The 18,144-nt window shown below is 62.6% G+C and overlaps 1 protein-coding gene and 1 long non-coding RNA gene across 2 annotated transcripts; one reads left to right on the forward strand and one right to left on the reverse strand.

Moving 5' to 3' along the window:
• Window positions 1-2,210: 2,210 nt before the first annotated feature.
• LOC145518753 (uncharacterized) lies at window positions 2,211-8,317 on the reverse strand. The gene is made up of 3 exons (XR_014063264.1): window positions 7,910-8,317; window positions 6,913-7,268; window positions 2,211-2,751 (listed from the first exon to the last, which is right to left on the reverse strand). It is a non-coding gene; the product is annotated as an uncharacterized LOC145518753 (long non-coding RNA).
• A 526-nt stretch (window positions 8,318-8,843) lies between these two features.
• On the forward strand, window positions 8,844-17,839 carry IRX4 (iroquois homeobox 4). Its single transcript, XM_081523570.1, has 6 exons — window positions 8,844-9,083; window positions 13,255-13,393; window positions 13,844-14,095; window positions 14,802-14,917; window positions 15,709-16,037; window positions 16,454-17,839. The coding sequence occupies exons 2-6, from the start codon at window positions 13,349-13,351 to the stop codon at window positions 17,284-17,286; spliced, it is 1,575 nt and encodes a 524-aa protein (XP_081379696.1). The 5' UTR covers window positions 8,844-9,083; window positions 13,255-13,348; the 3' UTR covers window positions 17,287-17,839.
• Window positions 17,840-18,144: the final 305 nt, after the last annotated feature.

The following is an 18,144-nucleotide window of genomic DNA, read 5'->3' on the forward strand; positions in this document are numbered from 1 at the left end:
TCAGACCACGCGGCCCAACATCCAGTCCAGAAAAAAAAAAAAAACTTTAAGAACTAAAGGAAATTACAAACTCCATGGATACATCACAAAATCCTACTGCAGGGCACAGAGAACTATAGTCAATATCCTGTGATAAACCATCATGGAAAGAATACGGAAAAGCATGTATATATATGTAGAACTGAGTCGCTGTGCTGTACGGCAGAAAGTAACACAACATCGTAATCAACTGTACTTCGAATAAATAAAACTCGGGGGAAACAAAGAGAAAACCAGTGATGTTTCCCCTGCGACCATGAAGACCAGGGGACCCAAAACGACACGTCTCCTCTGCCAGCTGGTGACCCACACTGATGGTCAGAGAGGCCTGGCGTTTGTTTCAAGAGCGTCCATTCTTTCTATTCATGTATGTACTTGGCTGAGACAGATTTTCATGGCCACGAGTCCATGGAGTCGGTGATGCCATCCAACCATCTCATCCTCTGTCGTCCCCTTCTCCTCCTGCCTTCAATCTTACCCAGCATCAGGGTCTTTCCCAATGAGTCAGTTCTTCGCATCAGCTGGCCAAAGTATTGGAGTTTCAGCTTCAGCATCAATCCTTCCCATTAATATTCAGGGTTGATTTTCCTGAATATAAGGACTGTTTTCCTTTTCAACTGACTGGTTGGATCTCCTTGCAGTCCAAGGGACTCTCAAGAGTCTTCAACACCACAGTTCAAAAGCATCAATTCTTCAGCGCCCAGCTTTCTTTATAGTCCAACTCTCACATCCACATATGATAACTGGAAAACCATAGCTTTGACTAGACGGACCTTTATCAGCAAAGTATGTCTCTTTTTTAACATACTGTCTAGGTTGGTCTTTTCTTCCAAGCAGCAAGCGTCTTTTAATTTCATAGCTACAGTCACCATCTGCAGTGATTTTGGAGCCCAAGAAAATAAAGTCTCTCACTGTTTCCACTGTTTCCCCATCTATTTCCCATGAAGTGATGGGACCGGATGCCATGATCTTAGTTTTCTGAATGTTGAGCTTTAAGCCAGCTTTTTCCCTCTCCTCTTTCACTTTCATCAAGAGGCTCTTTAGTTCTTCTTCACTTTCTGCCATAACGGTGGTGTCATCTGCATATCTGAGGTTACTGATATCTCTCCCGGCAATCTTGATTCCAGCTTGTGCTTCATCCAGCCCGGCATTTCTCATGATTTACTCTGCATATAAGTGAAATAAGCAGGGTGACAATGTACAGCCTTGACGTACTCCTTTCCCAACTTGGAACCAGTCCGTTGTTCCATGTCCAGGCACCAAGAGTCAGGGTTATCACCAGGAGGTTGGAGGAGGGTTGGGGTCTGGGACTCCAAGATCTGTCGAAAGGTCCCCCGAGGCCCTGCAGGAACGTGGACACAGCCAGACGTCCTCCCTTACCCGGCCCCTCCCTGACAAGGCACCCACAGGCGGGACAGGAATCCAGCCAGGCAGTGAGCCTCCTGCTCTGGGGCCAGGACCCTGGGCAGAACTTCAACATTCAGAGCCCCTGCAGCTTGTCACAAGACATTAGGCGGCCTGGAATGCAATGCCTCTGGTGACTTCATCTCTGGCGCTCTCCTAGTGATGGATCGTCCTGCAGACAGGATGCTGGGCAGCGAGAAAGCGGACAGCTGAGCTGTGCCCGTCAGCCAAGAGGGGGAGTGCCCAGCCGTGGATGCTGCACCGGCCTGAGCATCAGGCCCAGCAGAGAGTGGGCCTGAGGCTGGGAACGGGCCCTTCACCCCAGGCCTCAGGCCACACGGGCTCCAGAGAAACCTGTGGAGACGATGCCTGTGTCCACAAAGCTCATTTCACACGCGATGACGTGGGGCTTCAACTGTGGTGGCTGCGCCTCCTGAAAACCGGGACTGAAAGAGCAGGGTGTCTGGAGAGGAAGCAGCCGCCCCCCCAGCCCAGCCAGGGCAAGCTTGGAGGGATGACGGGGACGCGGCTCCCGTCAGAGAGAAGACGGCAGCGACCCGCCTCACACCGCATCACGGCAAACACACGCTCCAGCCGGACCGACGGCCCCTGCGTGAACACCAGGATCACAAAAGCAGAAGAAGGCTGATGGGAAACATGACCATAAAACATAAAAACCTGGTAAATGCATTAAGGGCCATGAGAGATCTGACTGTGTCAAAATAGAATATTCCTGCCAGACAAAAGACAGTAGGCAATATCAAATACCATTTAATGTTAAGCAAGTGTTTATTGAACATTATATAATAGATTAAATATACAAAATAAACATTATTTAATAGTTCTATTTACTAATAATTTTGTAAGATAACAAAAGCTATGGTTTTTCCAGTAGTCATGTGTGGATGTGAGAGTTGAACTATAAAGAAAGCTGAGCGCTGAAGAACTGATGCTTTTGAACTGCGGTGTTGGAGAAGACTCCTGAGAGTCCCTTGGACTGCAAGGAGATCCAACCAGTCCATCCTAAAGGAGATCAGTCCTGGGTGCTCACTGGAAGGACTGATGTTGAAGCTGAAACTCCAATACTTCGGCCACCTGATGCGAAGAGCTGACTCATTGGAAAAGACCCTGATGCTGGGAAGGATTGAGGGCGGGAGGAGAAGGGACGACAGAGGATGAGATGGTTGGATGGCGTCACCGACTCGATGGACGTGAGTTTGAGCAAACCCCGGGAGACGCAGAGGACAGAGAAGCCTGGCGTGCTGTATATGGTCCATGAAGTCACACAGAGTCGATCACGATGAGCGACTGAACAACGACAAGATAGAAAATGTTCTTATGTCCCTTAAACTACAAGAAAAGACACTCTGGCTTCGAGGGAGCAGCCTCGAATCTCTGCTCCTTGTGTATTTGGACTGCGGGTTTACAATGCTGTTTCATCACCGTTCTTCTGTAAGCAGCTCGGAGCTGCCAGAACGGTCCTGTGTCCCCCAGTCCTGACGTCCCTGTAGCGAGCGGTCCGCGCCGCGGCAGGTCCTCCCCCGAGGTCTGCCCCAGACCTCCATCCCGGCAGCTCCCATCTGGGTGGACGCTTGGGCCACCCGAGGCAGAGGCCCACGGCCGCGGAGTCCAGGCCAGACACTCCGTCTCTGGTGGGATGACAGAAGGCCTGGAAATGTTCCCCAACAGAAGCCTTTCTAAGTTAAGAAACTTTTATGAAAACACCCGATTTTTCATGACTATGAAAGTGAGGACGGGGTGAGTGATTTTGATTTTGTCTTTAAAGGCATCGTATGTATTTTGCCTTTACTTTGCATCTTCCCTTTAAGGTGACGCTTCTGCTTTCTCTGAACTGAAAATTATAATATGTAAGTACCTAATAATATGCAATTACCATTTCATAATTATATCTTACAATTATAGTACAATCACATAATATACAATTACATGATAACATTATTAATCTGACTTGCAAAAAAGTGAGCGTGTCCACTAGACAGGACAGGCGGTGTTGCTGGCGCAAACAGCCCCGGCCAGACGGTGGCTGAGGACGGTGGTGGACTCGGGTCCCCGCGGCCCGTCTGCCAGGGCGCAGGCTGGTGCAGGAGCCTCACCTCTGAGAGGCTGCCGTCACCACGCACACATGGATCCCCGCTCTGCACCACCGTGACACAGGTCACCTCTGCTTACATCTTGTGGCCAGAGGCAGTCACAGGGTCACTCCTGACCCAAGGTGGCTGGGACGTGCAATCCCACCCTGTGGGCAACGCTGCCCACCACCACTCCCCTCCATAGAACACAGTGCCCACAAGACAGCCAGAGACGGCGCGGTCAGGGGACCAGAGACATGCAGCGAAGTCATGCCTGTGGTCCAGTCCTGCCTGGACAAGCGTCACTGTGTCCTCAGAACGAGCAGAGGTGAGAGAGCCCGTCACCTCTCAGCTGTGTCGTTAGGAGACCGAGTCCATGCTGGGATTATCCGGGAGGGCCCGGTCGGATGGCCAGAGCCCCAGTGGAATCCATAGACGCCCCGAAGCCCCTGAAAGAGCTGCTGGATCAGCAGTGCTGCCGGAGCAGGGCAGAGGGCCGGAAGCAGCACAGGTAAGGGCAGTCCCCAGGCTTCAGAGCCACGCCAGCCCCCCGGGGACCACCAATGACTGAGCCAGCAGAGTCAGGTTCCACGGTGACGTGGGGGCGGTAACCAGCCGCGGGGAAGGAGGGTCCCACTCAAGGAATTCACCGAGGCCAGGGAGGGCCCGTCAGGCACCCCCATGTCCCCCAAACCCACGAGGTGCCCCTCTCAGTTGGAAACAGGGTAACTGCGCACAGAAGTAAAGACGAGGTTGGCAGGGCGGGCCCTGGTCCAGTGTGACCCGTGTCCTTACGAAGGGGACATGTGGACACGGAGACTGAGACACATGTGGGGAGACTGCTCTGTGGCCGCGGCCGCAGGGTCCTGGAGGGGGGCCAGGCTGCGGGGAGAGGGGCCAGCCCGCAGGGAGGATGCGAGCCCAGCTTGGGCCCGGACCGCTGCCCCCGGAGCTGTGAGAGAGGACACGGCTGGGGGTGAGGCCGCCCGGTTACGCGGTCCCAGGCCCCGCGCCCCTCCCCGGGGCGGCCCTGAACCCGCACAGAGTTGGGTCCGAGCAGAGGGTGGCCCACGTGTGAGCCAGGGTCCTGGCCACGTCCTCTCTGGAGCGTCTGGGTCCTGGGTGGGAAGAGTGCCTTGTGCTCACTTGCAAACAGAAAATGAAAAGGTTGCTAGACGTATAAGTAATTTTGACTGAGTCATTGATCTGGATACTTTTAAAGTAAAACAGTAAGTATTTCTGCAGCCCTTTGAAGTCGGCCCCAGCCCCTCGCCTCCCTCGGGTTATTTTACAGCCATTAAGAATGTGTTCCTTTTATCTGGGGCCTTCAATTAATTGGATTTCAAAAAATACTCTGAAATGGCTTTTTTTAATATAAAAACCAGCTAAGTCCTGGAGTACGTTCCCAGATGATTTACTGCCATAGTAACTGAAAGCCAGCAGTTACACTGGTCACCTCCGGGGAGCCACCGGCTACTGGGGTCTGACGGGGATCTGCAGTATTCCCTGGACGCGGCAGGGACGGGGGGACCGCCTTCAGACGGCGGCACGCCTCCCGAGTCACCCCTGGAGGGCGACACGCCAGCCATCCCAGGACGGTGACATGCAGGGTGCAGGGGCTCCTCCACGGCAGACCTGCTGAGTGCAGAGTGCCCGGGGGGGCTGGGGTGCAGCCTCCCAGACCCCCAAACCCCGAACCCCTCTGGGGGAGGAGGAGAGGCGGGGGCACCGGGCAGCAGGTGGAGGCCATGGCGCACTGCCCCCTCCCTGCACCCGCTCCCCATCTACCTGCTGACCTGTGCGCAGGCCACCAGGTACCCGGCCGCCTTCTACCTCAGTAAGTATTCTGTGCGGAGGCTGCAGGAGAGCGGCCCATAGGGGACAGGGGGGCCCCAGCTCTTCATCTGTCTGGGGAGTACACTCCTTCTCTGGGCAAATGTCAGGTGGATGCCCAGGGAGGCTCCTCGGTGAAGGGTCTCACCCCTGCACTGTTTGGGGAGGTCCCCTGCATGAATACAGCTCACACACTGGGGCTGGGTTTCCCTTTCTTTCCACCCTGCTTTCTTTCCTCTTTCCTATGTGAAGGGCTTCAGAACAATATTCAAATTCCAGGGCGAAGGCGTGTACTGTTACTCCTCTCTAAGATTTACAATAACATCCTCTCCTCTGGACGTCTCTTCAAGGCTAGGGCATCGGTGATTCCAGGCTGGGCCCGGAGCACACATTACGTTTAAACACACCAACTACAGACACGGTTTGGGTTAACGGCCTTTAGCTTCTCATAGGAGAAATCTCCCTAAAATCTGCCGACGCACCTCATCGTTACGGACACACGTGTTCCAAAAGAAAGGAGTAAACAAAACACACGTGCCAGCCTCTGCTGCTGCGGCTTCCTTCCCACCCCGAGGGGAAGGGAGGTGAGACGCAGGTACGACGCTCCCGGCCCACCCGGCCCCTCGAGGTCACCCGGGCAGGGGCCAGGCCACAGGTCCCTGGCCCTAATCCGGACGCCACGCTTTTCTGAAACAAGGAAACCCTCTCACACTGTGTTGGAAGCCCTTATGAGCTGGGAACTGAACTTCAAAGGGGAAAGGAAGCGAGAAAGGTTCCCCTGCAGCCCCCGGAGCCAGAGGGAAACAGGCTCCCCAGAGGACCCTTTGCAAAGATGAAGGAGGCTGCTCGCTGCAGCCCTGGGACCCAGGTCCCCTTATACAGCTCAGTCAGGCCAGGGAGCGTGACCGAGGACCAGCCGCTTCCAAGAACAACAGCAGCATCCCTGGGACACCTGGGCCTGGGGGTCTCTCCGAAGCTGTCCTCACTCAGGACCAGTCCCTTCAGCATCCTCTCGGGGCTGGGTGAGAGCCTCTTGTCCTTCCTGCGTCCTTGGGGAGCAGGGGGCCGTGGACGCCAGGACCCCTGGGCTATGGCAGGCATCAGGGGCAGTGTGGGAGCTGGCCTAGTCAGCGCCAGCTCGGGCTTTCAACCCCCAAATGCCTCTGCAAGTCACAGCAAGGTTCAGGCGAGGGGGAGGATACAGGCAGGGCCAAGCCCTGGGGGCACAGAGACTTTTGTTTCAGGTTGCACTCCGGCTCCGCCAACAGGAAAAACAAAAGAGGGATTGAAAGGTGCTCCTTGGAGAATCCCAGGGACGGCGGAGCCTGGTGGGCTGCCGTTTATGGGGTCGCACAGAGTCGGACACGAGTGAAGCGACTTAGCAGCAGCAGTAGCAGCCCTGGGGAGCCAGGACTGACCAGAGGTGGGGGCACAGCGGCAGGCAGCTCGTGCCAGGCAGGGGGGCGGGGGGAGACCGCGGCCCTCCCGAGGAGCCCATGCCGCCCTCTCACTTCCCAGAGGGACCACTCCGATGCCGAACAGATACCTGCTGGCCAGGGATGTTTCGTCATTTCCTCAGAGCCAGGAGGGCCTGGCAACGTGGCGGGAGGGCTGGGGCCGCTCTCTGCCCGAGCGCTTAGGGGCCAGGGGACAGAGGATGGCCACCGAGGCTTCAGGCCTTCAGTCAGGGGTCCAGAGCCAGATCAGAGCTGACAGCATCCAGATGACGGTCTCTGGGCGAGTCCAGGGAAGGGAGGCCTTCACTCCCAAGGAAGGACTCCCCGTGGTGCCACCTCCAGGCACCTGGAGTGGTCAGGACTACAGAGGCCCTGCAGGAACAGAACCTCTCCGGCTGCCTGGGCTCTCTAACGCAGCAGCGTGTTGTTGCTAGAGAGGGAAGCCCTGCTGAATGTGAATTGAGTTTATCACCCAATCAAGGTCGTAAACACAAGCCTGCCTTGCTCATCTTCAGCTATGAAAAGAATCTGAGTCCAGGTAAGCTCTCTCTGAGGAGGTGGCTGCCTGTCTTGTTGGCCCCAGGGCACAGCCCAGAGCATCCAGCACAGCAGGAGGGAGGAGATGGAGAGGGCAGAGATGCAGGCAAACCCCAGCCTCCCCAGGGTGCAACCGCTGCCCCCCATCCCCTGCCCGCCGGACACCCCCTCCCGGAACACTTCCATCAGCCCAGGGCAGAGGGACAGGGAGGTACCTGCAGGCAGGTGCCAGGAGGAGGCCTGGCCTCCAGTTACAGAGCAGGCCCAGAGGCCAGAGCTGATCCCCTCCCCCCACAGAAGCCACTGGAAGCGCCAGGGCCAGGAAGCTGGCGGGGGCGGCCACTGGACCCTCCTCTCCCAGAGGAAGCCCGGCCGTCCCACCGCGACAACGCGGGACACAAAGTCGGCCCAGCCAGGAGCACCACCCTCCACCAGTGAAGCCTGGCAAACACTCGCGGCCTCTCCAGCTGCTGCAGAAAAGGGGTGGGCTGGCAGCAAGTAACTTTTTTCAGACACTCCCAAAGTCAGCAAACCTCAGCCGTCACTTACGGGCCAGGAGTCCCAGCAGAAACAAGCTCAGGCTTCTCTGAAGTGGACGTGACGAGGGTCTGGGAGGATAGCAGGGCCAGGGGCTCCAGGTGGGCTGAGGGAGGGTCAGGGGTCAGGGAGGCCGGGACCTGGGCCCATCACACCGGCCTGCCCTCCCAGCCGCAGGGGGCAGAAGCCACAGACTGTCCACATGGAAACGCGCTCCCAGGCCAGAGGCCCAAGCCAGCAGGCCCCGGAAGGCCTGATAAAGCCCTCCTGGCGGGAGGCCTGGTCCTGGGCAGGTCACAGGTTCACTGGTCCCCAAGCAGGCCCTGTCGCCTGGATACACCCAGATTCACCTGCCTAAGCCCCCCGCCCACAGCCAGCCTCCCGCCCAGCCCAGGACCCGCTGCCCTCCGAGTCCGACCGACCGGGTGGGGCCTAGCGGGGACACGGGGGAAAGTGGGCCCCCCAGGGTGAAGGAGCAGCGTTGGGGGAGGGGCGAGAGAGAGGTAGGCCCCAGAGTCAGGACCCCAGCCCCCTCCAAGGAGTACTCGGCCTTCAGCACCCGGGCGGGCGCTCCTTTGGATCCCCAGCGCCGGGATACTAAGGCCAAGAGAGGACTGAGGGGTGGGGACTGGCGAGAGAGGGGCCGGGCGGAGGGGGGAGACCCTGGGCTACAGTCCCAGAGCGGCTCCCGAGGCCCCAGGCAGCAAAGCTGGGGCGCGGGGAGGGCCCTCTGAAGGCCCTCGAGGACCCCGAGGCCGCCTCGAGCGCTTGACCCGATCGAGGCCCTCCTGTTCCGGCCGGAGGGTCCTCTCGAGCCGGGGCGCCCCCGCCCCCACCCCGCCGCCGGCCGGGGGCGCCCGTTATCCCGGCCCCTGCGCCCCGCGCGCCCCGGTCGCCCCGCGCCGGGCGGGCGGAGGGGAAAAGTCGGCGAGCGCGCGGCGCCCGCGGGGGAAAGCGTTAATGGGCGGCCGGGTGGGAGCCGCGCGCTCGCTCGCCCACGTCACGCTGGTGCGGGCTCGGCTGACGACCGCGGCGCCTGGGGACGCCGGCGCGCTCCGCTCGCTCGCCAGGTGCTCCGCCTGGAAATGTCTCCATTAGTTGTCGCCCGCTCCCTGCCGGAGCGCGCGCGCCGAGCGGCCGCGCGGAGCCCTCGCGGGCGGCCGGCAGTGGCCCGGCGCCACCGCAGGTAGGCGAGGTCCCCGCGCCCGCCCCCGCCCCGGGGCTCCGAGACCCCTCCCCCCGGCCGGGGAGGCGGAGGCTCCGCGCGGCCGCCGAGGGGCGCGGGCGGCGGCGGCAGCGGCGGCGACTCCCCGGTGCGTCCCGGGCTGCGCGCTGCTCTCCGCGGCCCCGGCGCCCGAGCGGCGCGGGCGGGCGCGTCCCCGGCGCAGGTAGGGAGTGGGCCCGGCCGCGCAAACTTTGCGAGGATCGCTCCTGCGCTGGGGGCGCAAAGTTTGCTGCCCGCCGGTGGGGTCTCTGGAGGCGGCCGCGTCGGCCGCAACTGGAGGGAAAACGGGGGGCAGGGGCGGCTTGAGGCACGGGGGCCTCGCGGAGCCGGGGGCCTGCGCTGGGACGCCCAGCTGCCAGCCTTCCCAGCTCGGGAGGCGCCCTGCGAGCCCTCGGCGGGGCCGCGGTGGGAAAGCGGGAGGGAGCGGGCCGGAGCGCGGGGCGTTTCGCGAGGAGGACTCATCCCGGGCGCCTGCGGCTTGCCCCGGGCTCGCGGGAGATCCCAGAGGAGCGGCTGCGAAAGAGCGACCCTCCAGGCTCGGGGTTCGCGAGTGGGGCTTCGGGACACCTAGAATCCCCGAGCCCCACACCCCGCCCGGTGTCCGCGAGCAGTGGGCGGCGCGCGCGCCCCCAGGGCTGGGCCCGGAGCCTGAGAGAGGAAGGCCCTGCCCCGGGCTGCGCGCCCCCGCCCCAGCCTCCTGGCTCGGGTCAACTTCTCTGGGCTGGAGCGGGCCCCCACCCCCGCGCCGCGCCCGCACGACTCTCGGTGCAGGGGCGCGGAGGCCCCCGGGGACGACTCTGGGGACCGGTCAGATCTCGGGGGCTCAGCTGATCTCATGGGTGAAGCCCTGCCGGGAGCCGAGGAGGGTCAGGACCGGCCTCTCTCCCCAGGGCCCGCCGTGGTTCCGACGGCCGACATCACCCCTGGGCAACAAGGGAGATCCAAGGACCTCTAGGATTTGGGGCTAATCGTCCTCAGGGCTCCTTGGCCCGGGCTCCTTTGGAATTCAGCAGGCCTGTGGGGGCATCTGACCAAAATCGAGGCGCTGCCTTGCCCGTGGGGAAGCGCTTGGCTTCCGGCAGGTCCTGCCCGCGGGGGTGTTTAGAACTGGGGTCCCTCGAGGAAGTGGGCTCAAGAAGCCGAGTCTATGCAGGCGCGTTTAGCTTAATGGCGCCTGAGATTCTGACACTAGGTCTGTCCCGCTCTCGAAGAGAGATCCGGGGACTCAGCTCAAGCCTGGGCCTTTTAGGAGAGCACGCGGGAGAGTTATTCTTGCCTTAACTAGGGGACAAAGATGGCCCAGAAAGCACTGGGTTCGGGCAGACGGATCTTGACCAAGGCACAGGTTGGCAGCAGGGTGTCGGGGTGTGCCCGCGGGTGGAGACGGTCGGTCGGGGTAACCTGGCTTCAGGGAGCTTAGCAGGAGCTGTGTGGGAGCCTCGCAACTCAGAGAGATTCCTCCCGCAGCCCCAAGTTTCCCCAATCTGGGGTCAGGCGGCCCCTCACGCGGCCATTCTGGCCTGGGCCAGCGCCGAGGATCGGGGTCAGAGGCCTAGGAAAGCGCCCCGGGCGAGTGGGGTTTCAGGGCCGGGGAAAGAAGACGGCCGGCGAGACCCGGGCCGGCGGGACTGCGAGTGTCTGTCCGCGCGCTCAGGCTGGAAAGAAAAACAGGAGAACTAGCGGCGAGGGTCAAGACAGCCCCTGAAACCCCTCCCCCGGAGCCGCGCGGCCGGCTGCGCCCACCCCGCGCCTAGGGTGCGCAGGTCCGCTTAGAAGATGAATAGTGCGTGTTCAGGGGCGCCGTTTCCAGGGAGCTGCGGCCGAATCTCCGGGGAGGAAATGGGCGCGGCCTGAACGCGGCGAGCGGTGGCCCCGAGGCGCTGGCCGCTGGGACCTGCGCGGTGGGTTCCTCCCCGGCGGCTGAGCGCTTACAATCGCCGGGCGGGGCGGGGGGGAGCGGTGCTGGCCAAGGGAAGGGGGCGAGGAAAGGATGCCGAATGCCTGCCTCCAGTGAAGACGGCCTCTCCCTGAGCCCTCGGCCACCCCGGCTGGGGCGCCTTCCCCTCCCCATCACCCGGGGAGAGTGAGTTGTTTGTAAACAATAAATAATGGAAAGTAGGAGGATGTTTCCTAAAAGCCTCAGCCGAAGCAGGAAAACGGGAAGGAGAGGGGAGGAGGGCAGAGTGGGGGAGGGGAGGCGCAGCGGCGCAGGAGGGAGAGAGATGGCGAGATTCATTTCTGCCGAGAAGCCCCGGTGGCTAGTTTCTTATTATTTACAGGAAGGTGATATTAGCAATTCAGGTGAGAAAGAAAGAAACGCGGCCGCCATGAAATCAATACAGAATTCAAAAACAATTATTAATGTCATTTGACTCGTGTTCTTTATATATCTCTTCCGGCTACAGACGCTAAACTGTCTGAATAATTTGCATGGAGCGGCTATTCATTATTTCCGAGGATTTTCCTTTGCGGGCCGCTCGGACGTGGCCGGCTGCGGTCCAGCGCGATCGGAGAACTCGTACTTTTCGTCTGTAAATTAAAGCAATTACGCAGCAGATATTATAGGATGCGTACTGTGGTCTCCAGATAGTCATCAATCACCTTGAACCAAGCTGTCAGAGCGGGCAGATTTCGTTTCTGGGAGGCAGGTTTGCAGCTGGGGAGAGGGCGAGAACGTCATCATTAATTAGAGGGTGACCCTGGGGCGATTCACAGGTCTGAACCCAGGGATCGTTCCCAGCAAGTCTGCACAGCGACGCCGCGAACGGCTCCCTCCCGGCGGCCGCGGGAGGCACGGCCGGGCGGGAGCGGCAGGGGCTAGCCCGGGCCCCGCAGGGTGGCTGCGCCGTAGGCGGGCCGGGGTTCCGGGGGGCCCGGGCGTCCCCTTGACGCCTGGGCGCCGGACTCGCGCAAGGTTCCAGGCCGGGGATTGGCTGAGGAAGCGCTGGGGTGTGCCCGCGACCGCTCCTTGCGCCCCGGCATGGCGCCCCGCGCCCCCTCCCCGGTGCCTAGGCCCGGAGGTCGCCGGGAGGAGCGAGCGCAGCGCTAGGGGCCACGGAGCCGAGTCGGGAAACCTGCTCCTCGGAGCGCGCCGTGCTGTCTGGCAGTCCCGAGTTCAGCCGCGAGGGGCAGGGGGAGGCCGGGGGAGGGCGGGGGCGAGCGAAGGGAGGGCCGGGCCGGTGCGCCGAGCGGGAACGGACTGGACGAGGAGGGGCTGGCTCCCCCGGGGCCCGGCGGCCGGCAGTGGCGAAGCCTCTCGGCCCACCGAGCCCCGGGGCGGCGGGCTCCGGGGAGGGCCCAGGCCCACACACTCGGGGCACTCTGACCTCCAGCTGCGGAAGGCGCGCCGGTGGCTGCGCGGGTGCTGGAACTGCGGCCCGCTGTGGGGTTCGAACTGCAGGGAGGCTTCGCCCCGTCCCGGTTAAACAATAGTCGTGGCGCGCCGCCCTCGGCCGCCGCGCGCCGGCCCGCGGAGCTGCCTGCCTGCCTCCCTGCCTTCCACCTGGAGGGGCGCGCGGGGCCGAGGCCGGTCGGCTGCGCCAGCGCCGGACTAATTTTAACTGTTGAGTATGTCTCCCACGAAGCCTCACTCGCACACCCCTCGTCCGTCTCATTTGTAATTGAGACTAATGATTACAGTGGGGCAGGAAGGAGCAGCTGCTCATCAATTAATTTCTAATTAAAAGTCCTCCCGTCCTCGGTGACTAAGGAGAAACTCCGTGCGTCGGGGCGACGTTGACTGCTCCTCGGAGGAAATTCATTTGTTCCGGCCGTGCGCCCTCCGCCCCGGGCGCCGCGGCCGCCTGTTCCCGCCCCGCCCGGCCGGGCCGGGGCCGAGTGACCCCCGCGTCTGCGGCCGGGCCGGGCTGCGCGGCGTGGGGCTGACGTCAGAGCCTCCGCCGCTTAAAGCCGCGCTCCGCTGACTTGACGGATTCGCACGACTCATTTTTTTCCCCCTTTTTTGCAAAATATGTATTTGTGTCGCCGCTGCGAGGCCGGCCGGTCCCAGTGTCCCCTCCAGGCTCCGGAGTGTGAAGCTGAGAGGATCGCCGCGGCTCACTTTCCTCTCCACTTAGAAAAGTTTACCGAGCTTGTGGCTGAATTAACCGGCTCTTCTGCTTCGCCCTCCCAGTGTCTAGAAGCCCGCGGCCCCCGAGCAGTGGCCACGCCACGCCGGCCCCTCGCTCAGGACCCTGCCGGCCTCGCCCGCCGGCCCCGGGCCCGCCATGTCCTACCCGCAGTTTGGGTACCCCTACTCCTCGGCACCCCAGGTAAGGGGGCCCCGCTAAACGAGCCACCCGCTGTCACCTCCCAGCAAGCGGGGCCTGTGCCACGCACCCCTCGAGACCCACCCTGGGGCGGGCAGAGGCCCCCATTTCCCGCTTTGTTTCTCCTCCACCCCTTCCTGGGCTCTGAGGCTGTGCCCTGGGGAGCCTGGGAACCCAGCAGAGACGTGGCACCCCAGGGCGTGCGCGCTGAGGCCTTGGAACCCCCCCCCCGGGAGGGTGTGAACATTCCGGCCAGGGGGCGCTGGGCCCCACGTGGCTGGAGGAGACCGGGCGCACTTGCATCCTGGAAAGGGACGCGCGGACCCGTGTGGACGGTGGCAGCGCCGAGGACACGGAGCGCGCGCCGCCTGGGCTGTGCGTGGGGCGGACGCAGGCCCAGGGGCCCAGCCTCGAGTCCCGGGGCCCCCTCTTCCTCGCCGCTCTCTCCCCCAGTTCCTGATGACCACCAACTCCCTGAGCACGTGCTGCGAGTCCGGTGGCCGCACGCTGGCTGACTCCGGGCCAGCGGCCTCGGCCCAAGCGCCCGTCTACTGCCCGGTCTACGAGAGCCGGCTGCTGGCTACCGCGCGCCACGAGCTCAATTCGGCCGCGGCGCTGGGCGTCTACGGGGGCCCCTACGGCGGCTCGCAGGGCTACGGCAACTACGTGACCTACGGCTCCGAAGCGTCCGCCTTCTACTCGCTGGTAAGGGGAGGGGTGCCTCGCAAACCTTATGCCTGCCACGCTCGCCCCTACCGCCCAATCTGCCAAACTCACTTTCCCCAAACTCTGGAGGCAACGGGCGAGTCCCCTGGAGACCAGGCATTGGGAGGTGGGAGAGGCACACCCCACCCTACCCTAACCCTAGCCTCCAAGCCTGGTCCTTCAGAGCTCACCAGTCCCAGCGTTGGGGGCTCCTGGCGGGTAGGGCCTCGTATTGAATGTGCTTATTGTTTTCTGCTCGCTATTGAGTTGGGATCAGATATGTGGTTCTGTCGCAGCTCGCTCGGGCCTGTCCCCTACCCGGTCTCCTACCCACCCTCTTCTCCTCGCCGGGCTCCTCCCCACTTCCAGCCTCCCTTCCCGCTGCGCCCCCGCCCAGCCCCTCCTCCGCTGCCATCCCCCAGTCGCTCCTGCCCCCAGCTTCTCCTCTCTCACCCCCCCACGACCTTTTCCTCTCTTATTCCCTGACACCCCAACTATGCTCCTCCTCACTCCACATCTTGGGGCTCCTTCGCGCTGCCTGGGCCCGAGGTAGACTCTGGGACCGGGCCAGGCGGGTGGGGGTGGGGGCGGGATGGCGGCTGCCCAGGGGTCTGCAGGAAGCCCGCCCGAGCCAGTGTTCCTAGGGGTGGGGTCGAGCTGGGTCGCATCCCGGAAGCTGCGACCCCAGGCTCACGGGCTCCTACAGAACAGCTTCGACTCCAAGGACGCGCCGGGATCTGCGCATGCGGGCCTCGCTCCCGCCGCCGCCGCCGCCGCCTACTACCCCTACGAGCCGGCGCTGGGCCAGTACCCGTATGACAGGTGAGGGCCACCCGCCACGGCCCCGGCCCCTCCCCCGACCCCCACGGCCCCGACCCCTGACCCCCGCGCCACGCCCCCTCTGAAAGTTTGGGTCACTAAGCCAGGGGCCTTCCCCGGTTGACCCGGAGCTTGACCCGGGGTTGGGCGCACCCGCCTCCTAGCGAGTCCGTGCCGCCGGGGCCTAAAGGCTAAGCCGGCTCCCCACGCGGCACCCACGCAGTCTTTCCCGACTCCCAAAGCCCAGACTTCGGTCGCCTCCCCCACCCGGAGAGGTGCGGCCTGTGTGGTGCGTCCCGGCCCAGCCCACCGCCCCAACAGGGGCGCCTTTGCGCACCAGCAGACGGCAGGTCTCCGTTGGACGACAGACACTGTAAGCCCAGACCTCGCACGTAGACCCTGCGGGCACTATGTCCCCGCAGGCGCTCGGGACCGTTTCTGCCCACCTGTGGTGCATCGTTGGGTTCTTCGTCCCTGCGATGTGATTTCCTGGTTTCAGGATCAAAGGGGCCCAATAAAGGACCTCGCAGAGACATGGGCGTCTGTAGGGTGACAGAGACCTGGCTGGCCTTGCGCCCCGCTTCTCCCCCACCCACTGGGACCACTCCGACTCCATATAGGTTTAATCAAATGTAAACATTAAAAGCCAGCGCCCACCTGGGTAAAACCCATAACACCATAAACACAACTGCCCCCACCACGACCAGTGCTGAAAGCCGAGTGGGCCTGGCCCTGGCCGCCCGCTCGCGGTGCGGGGGCCGCTGCCCGCGCCCCATTGCCCAGCCTGTCCCCAGGTACGGGACCATGGACAGCGGCACGCGACGGAAGAACGCCACGCGAGAGACCACCAGCACGCTCAAGGCCTGGCTGCAGGAGCACCGCAAGAACCCCTACCCAACCAAGGGCGAGAAGATCATGCTGGCCATCATCACCAAGATGACCCTCACGCAGGTCTCCACCTGGTTCGCCAACGCGCGCCGGCGCCTCAAGAAGGAGAACAAGATGACATGGCCTCCGAGGAACAAGTGCGCGGATGAGAAGCGGCCCTACGCCGAGGGCGAGGGGGAAGACGGGGGTGAAGAGGAAGGCCGGGGGCAGCCCCTGAAGAGCACCAAGGCTGAAGGTAACCGGGAGGCTGGCAGTGCGGGCCCTGGTCTCAGGGCGGGGCCTCCCTGCGCCTTCTTGCGGTTCTCGGACCTCTCAAGGAGTGGGATAAAGCAAGCCCCTGGGCCTCAGCTGCGAATGCGTGCCCTGGCCCCTAGGAAGCAAGGCCATGTGAGCCAGGGGACATGAGCAGTGAGCTGGGCGCAAGCTTCAAGATCCAAAATCAGCCCGTTTGGTAGAGGCCGAAATCAGATTGGTCCCTGCTTGGGGGGGACCAGGAGCCTGGAGGAGATGGGAGCTAGAAGAAATGCGCACGTGCTTTTCCTCGCTCCAAAGTGGCCCCTAAGCGTGCGCTCAGAACCCACAAGCAGGGCACCGGGTTCGGCGAACCGCCACCCCGTCTCCCTTCACTGGTCACTCTTCCTCTCTCGGCAGAGCCCATCGGCAAAGGCAAGGACCTGGAGCTCAGCGACTTGGAGGACTTTGACCCTCTGGAGGGAGAACCCCCGGAGTGCGAGCTGAAGCCTCCCTTCCAGCCCCTGGATGGAGGCCTGGATCGCGTCCCCACCGGGCCGGAAGGGCCCAGCGCCCCGGGGAAGGAGGCTCCGGGCGCCCTCCGGATGCCCCTGGCCGCCGGGGGTGGGGCCGCTCTGGACCAAGACCTGGAGAGGGCCCGGAGCTGCCTCCGGAGTGCGGCGGCCGGGCCGGAGCAGCCGGCGGGCGCGGGCGCGGGGGGCGGCCAGCAGGCCTGCGACTCCAAGCTGGGCTTTTCTCCCGCTGGGGCGTCGGCTGGCCTCGAGGCCAAGCCGCGCATCTGGTCCCTGGCACACACGGCCACCGCGGCCGCCGCCACCGCCTTCAGCCAGACTGAGTTTCCCTCGTGCATGCTCAAGCGCCAAGGCCCCCCCGCGGGCCCTGCGGTCCCCTCCTCGGCACCCGCCTCCTCCTCTCCCGCGGCCCCGGCCCCTGCCGGTGCCCTGGACAGGCACCAGGACTCCCCGGTAACCAGTCTCAGAAACTGGGTAGACGGGGTCTTCCACGACCCCATCCTCAGGCACAGCACTTTGAACCAGGCCTGGGCCACAGCCAAGAGCGCGCTCCTGGACCGGGGGCCGCTGGGCCGCTCGCTGGGGTCGGGCGCCAACGTGCTGACCACGCCCCTGGCGCGCCCCTTCCCTCCCGCCGCGCCCCCCGACGCCCTCGCCGCCGGCGCCGCCAAGGACCTGCTGGCCGTGCCCAAGGCCGGCGGCAAGCCCTTCTGCGCCTGAAGGGCAGGGCGCCGGCGCGAGGAGAGAGCCGGCGCTCAGGCCGCAGGCGCGAACGTGGCCTACCCTTTTTTACCGAGTGTCCAAAGCGAGGCAAGAGCGAGGTGCAGCTCAGGCAGCCAGCCCTCCCCGGAGGGAGCGTCTGAACTCGGGCTCCCGGGGCCACGGACAGGAGTCGGCCAGGCCCTCCCCAAGCAAGGGACCCGGCCGGACAGGGCTGCTCTCAGAGCGGCGGGGAGACACCCTGAAGCATAAAGTTTACGTCCAAAAGTTTACATGCGAAGACGCGTCGTTGGAGGCCCGTTTGTGTTGCTGTCCCCTCTGGGTTTGAGGCTTGCCGCTGTTCCTCGTGAAGACTCCTCAGCCTGCTGACCTTCCGATTTCATCCTCAGCACATACTTTTCACCAACAGCACTTCACCGAGTTTACACTGTTGCACACTCTCAACCCGATAAAATTATGTTTTTTAAATGTATGTTCACACCAATAATTGCCTGCTTCAGAGGCTGATATAACAAAACCAATAAAACCGAGTGATGGTGTTTGCATTGCAAAATGAGCATGTGTGAAACCCAGCGATTTGGAAACGTGAGAGGGAAGCTGCCATCTCCCCATCCCCGAGGGCAGGAGCCAGGCGGCTTACAGAACCCAGGACCTAAAGTGAAGCCATTGTTTTAAAACAGTCACACTAAACTCAGGATTCTGCAGTGTTCCCGATTAGAAGGTGATGAGAGACCCCAAAATTTTCAACTCTCCACCAGTGCCAGACTCCAGAATTTTGAGAAAGTAAAAGTTTATTTGGCTAGACTAGAAAAACTGTTAAACTTTCAAATTCCCTGGGACTGTGCCCTGATGGGGGAG

The sequence above is a fragment of the Giraffa tippelskirchi genome, chromosome 8 (assembly GCF_054371585.1).
Source record: "Giraffa tippelskirchi isolate mGirTip1 chromosome 8, T2T-mGirTip1v1.2.pri, whole genome shotgun sequence".
NCBI lineage: Eukaryota > Metazoa > Chordata > Mammalia > Artiodactyla > Giraffidae > Giraffa > Giraffa tippelskirchi.

What these genes read in the sequence shown, in the direction of transcription:
- IRX4 (XM_081523570.1), top strand. Translation starts at nt 13,349, where the DNA reads ATGTCCTACCCGCAGTTTGGGTACCCCTACTCCTCGGCACCCCAG. An exon ending in CCTACTCCTCGGCACCCCAG is followed by an intron (nt 13,394 to 13,843) that starts GTAAGGGGGCCC and finishes TCTCTCCCCCAG; the next exon opens with TTCCTGATGACCACCAACTC. An exon ending in GAAGAGCACCAAGGCTGAAG is followed by an intron (nt 16,038 to 16,453) that starts GTAACCGGGAGG and finishes CTCTCTCGGCAG; the next exon opens with AGCCCATCGGCAAAGGCAAG.